Genomic DNA, 8,247 nt, shown 5'->3' on the forward strand with positions numbered 1-8,247 from the left:
TTTAAAGCAATTTACCCTCTTTCATCCTCTCCAGCTCTCCTCCGAGCACACGTACACACTGCTCACAGCCTGCCCAAGGAGTAGGGGCCCCTGGGGCTTTGCTGGCTACCACAGCCCCTGAGCTGCTGGACCTGAAGGCCAGCTCCCCATGGCAGGTGGACCAAGGGGAGATGTTTCCTCCCCACCCAGACAGAAGCTGCTGGGAGAGCCATGCCCACCTGTGGTGATGGTAAGGGGGGAGTTGTCCCCCCCATCCCCTCCACAGGTTTGGCATCCTGCAGCTACAGAGCAGCACATCAGCCCCTGCAGAGATCTTCTTGAGATCTTCCTTCTACCCTGGTGCAGCAGCAGGGAGGTGGGGACTGGGACAGCCTGAGCACTGGGAAGTGGCTGTGGCTGGATGGTGGGATGGATGCAGAGGGAGTAATATGGGTGCCTATGACCATGCACATGGTAGGTCTGGCCAGGTAGAACTGTGGATGGAAGGGTCTGCTGGGTGGCTGACCCATGTGGAGTCCCTCAGAGCTTGGGGCAAACTTGCCTCCCAAGTGTGGGGCTGTGGAGAACCACCTGCCCTCTGAATGCATCCCACCACATCTCCATGGTCTCCTCATCAGGGCTGGCCCCAGACCCCAAGGCCCCCACATGAATCCCCTGTAGCAGCAAGGCTGAGTCCAGCCTTGGTGGTCCCAAGTCTGACATCCATGGTCAGGAATCTGTCCTTCAACAAACTATAACAGGAAAATGTCATGGTCTCGGGTTTTGGGAGGACCTCAAGTTCCCAGAGCAAGACCAAAGCCTGGCAGCAGGCAGAGCCAGGAGCAGGCAGGGACAGGGGAATGGTGAGGGACCAGCCATGCCTTGGCACCACCTCCCCAGAGTCCCATGCTCCCTCCTGCCCTCACCACAGCCAACAGATAAAGCTTGCAAGTAGCTGCAGGATCCTTGAGGAAAGGTCTCTGTCTTCACCAGAGGCTGTGCATGGGCCAGCCCAGCTCGCAGGACTTCTACACCATGGCCAAGCTATGTGGCTGAGCCTGCATCACCATTCCCCACCCACAGGGACCACCTCCCTTTGGCCAACAGTCCAGCCAGAGAGGAGACGTGTTTTGGGGTTAACCCTGGAGAAAAGGAAAGCAAGAGGGTGCTGGCCACCTCCCTGTCCGTTCCTCTCTCCCATCCCACAGCACTGCTGTCCAGAGCCCCACCCTGGCCAAGCCAGGTCCATGCTGGGGGAGTCTCCCTCCCCTCAGATGCGGTTGGACATGAGCCTGGTGTTCAGCTTGCGGAAGAAGGAGCGCAGCTTGCAGATCTTACACTTCTTCTTCTTGTTCCTACCCTTCGAGGCCTCTCCAATGCCTTCCCACTCCTCCACATCGTCCTCGCTGGCCCAAGGTCCCCAGGCACCACCGTTGAAGTCCGGGTGAGCCCGGGGGTTCTCTGCAGGGTACCGCACCGGGATGGCCGTCCGGTTGTAGTGCACCAACCTCATCAGGAGGGTCCTGACCACATCTGGGCGCTGCTCTGACAAATCATAGCGCTCGTAGGGGTCAGCAGTGATGTTGAAGAGCCACACAGACTTCCTCAGGCCATCGGTGAGACGCTCCAGGTTCCACCAACTCCCTGGAAAGTTGGTCAGGGTTTGTGGGGGGATCCAGTCGCTGTACCCTGGGTCACCAGTGAGAAGTTTCCACTCCCCGACCCGGATGGAGGCCTGCACAGCCGTGTTCCAGATGCCAAATCCATCCTCCAAGGAGCCATACTTGGCATGGTTGTACAGAGGGTCGATGTTATGCAGGATTTCAGTTCGCGGAGACTCCTTGCCCTCACTGATGGCAGGCCAGACGTTGTAGCCATCCAAGCCTGGCACATTGCTCAAGTTGCCTCTGGCCAGGTTGACCAGAGTTGGGTACCAGTCCGTGATGTGAACCAATGCCCAGCTGGTCCGGCGCTTGCGCTTGATGAGGGGACTGTGAACAAAACCGATGCCACGGACTCCCCCTTCCCAGTATGTCCCTTTGCGGCCCCGCAGCGGCCAGTTGCTTCCCCCAGAGAAGGTCTGCCCACCATTGTCAGTGGAGAACACAATCACACTGTTGTCATAATAACCATACTTCTTGAGGGCCCAGGTGATGTTCTTCACTGCCTCGTCCATGCAGGTCACCATGGCTGCGTACTTGCGGCGAGCAACGTTGCCCATGGAGCGGTAGCGGTAGATGTACTCCTTGGGTGACTGCAGAGGTGTGTGGACTGCTTGGAAGGCCACGTAGATGAAGATGGGCTCCTTGGGGCTGCGGGATGCCAGGATCTTGCTGACACGCTGGGCGTAGAGGACGGTGGAGTATTTCCCACTCTGGTCCCAAGCCACGTCCTCCCCTTCGTGCAGGTCAAAGCCGCAGACACCCGGCCCGTCGCAGTTGTCATAGGTGTAGTAGTCCACGTTGCCTGTCAGGGAGCCCAAGAAGGTGTCAAAGCCCCGTCGGGTGGGCAGGCACTCCTTCTTGTAGAAGCCAAGGTGCCACTTGCCCACCATGTGTGTGGAGTAGCCAGCTTCCTGAAGCTTCTGGGGCAGGGTCACCTGGTCAAGGGGCAGGCAGTTGGGCTGCCGAGGGCGGATGATGGAGTGCTGCAGCCCCGTGTGGATCTGGTACCTGTGAGGAAAGAGCCAGGAAGGAATCAACAGTGATGGGGAATAGTGCTTCATGGGGACACGATAGCACTTTAGGTGCAGAGAATGTATGCAGAGCTCTGTGTCACCCAGCCCAATATCATGGGGTAAGCTCTATGCCAGAGACAGGGAGCTCTTCATCCATCTGAAAGTACTGAAAGCAGATGCAAAAATAAAAAGAAAATGCTTATCAGAAATCCCAAAAATACACTGGGCTTCTCTCCCAGTATACCACCAGCAGCTGTCCCCACTGCTGGCAGCCCAGGGGAGGTGGCTGGGCAACACAACAAAGCAATCCCTGTGGGTTTGCAGTGCCCACCTGGATGCCCATTCATCCTTGTCCTCCAAGCTTTGCACACCCTGGAGATGCCTGGGACACCTCAAGAACCATCAGGAGAGAAGAGAGGCCTTTGCTTGAGCCTCAGTGGTCTCCAGTAGATGACCACATCCATAGAGACCTCCCTGGGGCAACTCCTCAGCAGAAAAAGCTCTTACAGAGAAAGCCAGCTAGACGCCTGTCTCTGGAGGATCTCTATCACCTGCCAACACACTGGGGCATCTGTCTAGTGGTGAGCTGGGGTTAAGAGGTGAGAAAGGGACAAGAGTGGGGTGTCAGTAGGCACTGGCTTACCTGCCGGTTATCAGCTGGCTCCGGGACGGGGTGCAAATGGGCTGGATGTAGTAGTTCTCCAGCTTAACACCCTCAGCTGCCAGCCTGTCCAGTGTTGGAGTCTGAATATCTGAGCCGTGGTACCCGACGTCATGGTAGCCCTGGTCATCAGTCAGAATGAAGATGATGTGGGGTGGCCTGGTGAAGGCTGGAGGCAGCGGTTTCTCCATGGGGTCTGTGGCCACGTCAGCCACCAAACTGGGCTTCATCCAGTCCCAGGACAAGTAGCCAAAGCTGAGCAGGCTGACCAGCGAGAAGCCAGTGAGGGCATAGACAGCCATCCCGGAGCACCCTGCACTGCCTGCAAAGGGAGCTACTGTCCCGACATCGTCTCAGAACCACGGAAACTGGAGGTCTCCCCGTCCTCCAGGAGAGGCCCCTGACCTAGAGGATGGTGCCCAAAGCCCCTGCAGCTCGTTCCGCGGGAGCAGCTCCCATGAAGGCAAAACTCGCGCAGGCACAAAGAGCTTGATCCGCCGGGGCTGGGTTGCTTGCTTTCAGTCAAAAGAAAATAACCCTCGTTCCGCTCCAATCGCACACATCTGCGGGGCAGGACGGGCTCCTCGCAGCCCCGCAGCCGCTCTCCAGGCGTCCCGAGAGCTGGAAGCACTTCCTGGCTTCTTGGTATTTTCTCTCTGGTGTTAAAAGTGTTTCCCTCTGCTCTGTAAAAACCTCACTGTCGAAAGTAGATGGCTTCTCCTGAGCCCCAGCCCTCTGCTGCCCGGCCGTGCGGACGGGATACGACGATCCTTTTCTTTAAACTCCTGCGGAAGAGGGTGCTAAAGTCCAAGCCCAGAGGTGCCGAGCTTACTCTCCTCCTCACCCTCCGCGGAAGAGCTTTCCTTTCCTTTTCCCACCCTCCTCTCCAAGGCAGAGTCCCAGCAGCTGCCCGGGAGGTGGGCTAAGCCGCCAGGTTTATGGGGCGCCGCAGGCTCGGCCCCTCCCAGCTCAGAGGCTCCAGGAAAAAGCTGGGAAGCCCCGGAGCACGCAGGGTCCTCAGCGTGGCATTCCTCCAGATGCTGATGCTTCCTCCCTGCTTGCCCCGAGATGTGGGGGATGCTTGATCCACAACTCCTTGGTGGGACGCTCGGCTGAAGCCCCCCCAACATTCAGCAGCTGGGGCCCCAGGAGGGATTGCTGGAGCCGGCTGCCCACTCTGCCAGAGTCACCATCCAAATAAATCCTGGGCAAAGGCAAGCTGCAAAGATTTGTCAGGACACCCCTGGTGCTGAATAAACCACCCAAGGGCATGCAGAGCACTAAAAACTAGGGTGGAGGCTGCTGTGCCTGTTTTCCAGGTGGGGAAACTGAGGCAGGGAGGGGCCATTCATATTGGCTATGGCCACAACCAGCCAGAGGCCAGGTTTGGTGTGACCTGGAGATCTCTGACAATACGGGGGTAGCGATCTGAGATGGGGGTGCTGGGACAGTGCCCCAGTTCTTCAGGGGAGTTTCTGGGAGTTCTGAGAGCTGCTGCTGTACCAGTGCTTTTGCAGGGCCAGCTCTCCCAGGCAGCAGGAATCCATCCCCACTGGCACGCATCCCACCCCCTCAACTTTCCCCAGGGCAGGGATAGAGAGCCTGTTTCAGCAGAGACTTGGGAGGGGTTGCAGGAACACGAGGAGGGGTGTGGGGGGACAGGAGCAGGAGGCAGGGATGGATAGATGGTTTTTGTGCTTTTCCCCACTGTTGGGACCCCCTGGTTGCTCAGAAGAGCTTGGCAGGGCTAGGTTGAGCCCTCCAGCAAGGTTTGCTTAATCCCCAGGGCTTCATCACTCACTTCTTCCACTCATTCCTCTTGTCCCTTCCCCTCGCTCCTTCCCACTCCTCCCCTTCCTCCTGCACGTTTCTCTCTTCTCCCCTGATGTCCTTAGTTTTGAATAATTCCTTCCTCTTGGAAAAATCTGGACCTCACTGAAGAGGAATAGAGGTGGGGAGTGGTTCAGGAACCCAAACTCCTGGGTGCTGGGTCCTCTTTCGCTGTTTCTGAAGGATTTCTGCAGCCTGAGGAGACCTCTCTGTGCCCCCCTTGAGCTACCTGGGGCATCCCAACCTGTGATGCCATACACAAGGCTCCATGCTCCAAGCTCCTTGGACCACAAACAGGTTTTATAACCAGGAATTATAACCACAGCCCTCTCCAAATAATAATAACAGTTGGTTTGCATGAATATTACAGGTTAGAGAGGAAATTGGAGAGGTCAAGGTTGAGATGGGGCAGAGAAAGTGTGTTTAAGGCAGCACAGACTGCTGATTTACTGTCTTGTTTGGGGCTGGAGGGTGAAAGAGGGTGCAACAGGAGCCCACATCTGAGGAGCAGGGACAGAGCCCAGTAATTCTTAGGTGCCTGGATTTGCTGCTGCATTCATGTGGTGGATTGTATCCTGCTCCTTAACACAAGGAACCACAGGCCAGGAGAGAATCACCCTGAATTTGAGCTGCTGTCAGTGGCTGGAGCTCAGAGGGATAAAAGGAGGGGAAGGAGCCAAGAGCAAGGATGTAGGCACACATTGGCACAAGGAAGGGGCCTTCTCTGCCCAGCCAGGATCAGAAAAATCAGCGGTGGGTCTGAGCTGGCTGCAGGTCTGGGGAGGAAACAGTGGGATTAACTCAGCTCAGGGAGCTTTTCCAAGAGTTGAGGGGTGAATAAATAGGGAATTTGTTGGCAGTGACCCTAATCTGACAGTTCAGGGACAGCCAACTGGGTCCCAGCAGCACATGGACACCTCCTGGGGACAACAGCCTTGGTCCTCCTCCAGGAAACAATAAAAAGGTGAAAAGCAGTGAGGATTATGGGGAAACTGCTCTAGATCCCAGGAGAAATGGGGTGCAATAGGACCCTCAAACTAGCCTGGCTGAGATCATGTGAGAGGGAGTGGCTGGGAGAGGAGGAGGGAGAGGAAGAAATGTCAATTTTAGAGTTTCAGGGTCAGGACGATTTAAGCCATCTGCAAGGTTGTTCTGGGGGTGATTAATGCATCACAAGGTCTAGGGATGGAAAAAGGACTCAGGGCCCTCAACCACTGCCCCCATATCCCCAGGCTGCTCTTAATTCAAGGCAGTCACTTGTCCAGCCTCACTCAAAGATGTCTCAGGAGCCAGGAGCCTCCTTGGAGAGCTCCATCGCATTGCACAACAGGGAGGTTTCCCCTGGCAGCTGGCCTGGCCGTGGATGCTGAGCCAGACACTGGACCCTGTCTGCTTCAGTCCTGCATCCACCCAGCTTAGGACAGCCCCGCTCCTCCCTGTCACATCAGCTGCTGTGACAAAAGATGCTAAATCTCCTTCTCAGCAGCCTGCTCTGCGTCCAAACCCGAGGTTATGGGGAGCCACAGATGCTGGATGTAGGGCTGGGCGTGGGTCCATGAGCAGAGCATCATCCACCCGCACCCCAACTTTAGTTGCCTCTTGGACCCTTTCCAGCTAGGAAAAAGCCCCCATGCTGAGTGGTCATTCAGCAACCAGGGTCAAGCCACCAGCCTGAGCCTGATATACCTCTTTTTGCTGCTTTTTTAGCCCAGCCACATGATCTGCAAGGCAGCAAACCAGGGCCAGGTCCCTCCGTGTCCCTGCAGCTGGCACAGCTCCTTGCATTTGCACAGCTGGTTCTCTAACCAAATATTTGAATATTGCCTTTTTTTTTTTTTTTTCTTATTATTATTTATTAATTTTATGTGGCCTGGGGCAAGAATGAAAATAATCACAGCCCTTCCTGCTTTTTTCTCCCCACCACCCCCCAGCTCCGGCCGCACTTGCGTTTTGGCTCCGAAAGCTCTCGCTGCAAGCAGGGTTATGCAAACAGCCTCCACATATTTCTCACCGGCTCTGCTCTGCCACGAGGGCCACACAGCAAAGTTTAAAACTAAGCCTCAAAATTTTTTATTTTTTTTTTCCCCCCTCCTTTTGCTTTATTTTTTAACCCTTCCCAGGGCTGGAGCCCCTTCAGCCCTCAATACTGCCTTTCTCTCACCATCAATGGGGCATTATGGCCAGGGAATTATTGAAAGCAGAACTCCCAGGCTTTACAATGGGAGCTCTGTGCAAGGCAAATATTGCACAATCTGTTTGCACGCTGCTGGCTTGATACCCTTCCCCCCCCAAAGCAGCCCTGCTCACGCCTCAGCCTCCGGCCTGCCGAAAGGGGACTTTAAAAATAAGAAATATGAAGGGTTTTTAATAAGCCCCCTCTCTCCTTCTTCAGAGCAAGACATTTGACCTAAGAGTGCATTGGGGAGCTTTGCTCGGCCTCAAAAATACACAACACATCGCTCTCACCTCTTAGATGTTTAAGGGTTTCCGCTCTCCCTGGCCAACGTGTGATGCATTTACTTTTTTATTGGTGTGATGAAAGAGCCCAGACAAGTCTGGAAAAGAAGGGAGCAATCCCAGGAATGGAGAGACCTTGTTGTTTTGCCTGGAGGAGGGAGAAAAGGCTGAGAGGAGGGGGTGGCCAGGCGATCCATGGGGAAGGAAGGAGGCTGGAGGCATCACTGGTCCCAGACCCTGCAGAGGATGGGGCTGGAGGTGAAAGCCAATGACTTTGGGAGCCTCTGAGAGGTCCTGGCCACTGGATGGGTCTGGGAATGGGCCCATCATCCTATCCCCTTGGCCTGGGGATGGGTCATCATCCTATCCCAGTCTTCTCTCTACCATGAGTGTGCTTGGCATCCCTTGGTGTCTTGCCCTCTGGGGATATTCCCTGAGACAGCCTTTCCTCCCTGGTGCACAGTGGGCAGGCAGCACTTCTGCCAGGCCCCAAAAATCACATTTTCACACTCCAGAACCTCATTTTCACACCTTAAAGCCTGAACCTCCCTGCCTCAGACCCTGTGGGTAGAAGCCAATTTTCTAGCAGCAACCGCTGCGGTGAGACCTCAACCAAATTACAGGGATGGGGCTTGGTCTGGGG

At 55.7% G+C, this 8,247-nt stretch overlaps 1 protein-coding gene across 1 annotated transcript; it reads right to left on the reverse strand.

The window, feature by feature from the left end:
• Positions 1-1,249: 1,249 nt before the first annotated feature.
• Positions 1,250-3,819, reverse strand: ARSI (arylsulfatase family member I). The gene is made up of 2 exons (XM_008501826.2): positions 3,300-3,819; positions 1,250-2,651 (listed from the first exon to the last, which is right to left on the reverse strand). The coding sequence occupies exons 1-2, from the start codon at positions 3,617-3,619 to the stop codon at positions 1,250-1,252; spliced, it is 1,722 nt and encodes a 573-aa protein (XP_008500048.1). The 5' UTR covers positions 3,620-3,819.
• Between the last annotated feature and the right edge of the window lie 4,428 nt (positions 3,820-8,247).

Source organism: Calypte anna, chromosome 13, assembly GCF_003957555.1.
Source record: "Calypte anna isolate BGI_N300 chromosome 13, bCalAnn1_v1.p, whole genome shotgun sequence".
Lineage (NCBI taxonomy): Eukaryota > Metazoa > Chordata > Aves > Apodiformes > Trochilidae > Calypte > Calypte anna.

What these genes read in the sequence shown, in the direction of transcription:
- ARSI (XM_008501826.2), bottom strand. Translation starts at nt 3,619, where the DNA reads ATGGCTGTCTATGCCCTCACTGGCTTCTCGCTGGTCAGCCTGCTCAGC. An exon ending in AGCCAGCTGATAACCGGCAG is followed by an intron (nt 2,652 to 3,299) that starts GTAAGCCAGTGC and finishes CTTTCCTCACAG; the next exon opens with GTACCAGATCCACACGGGGC.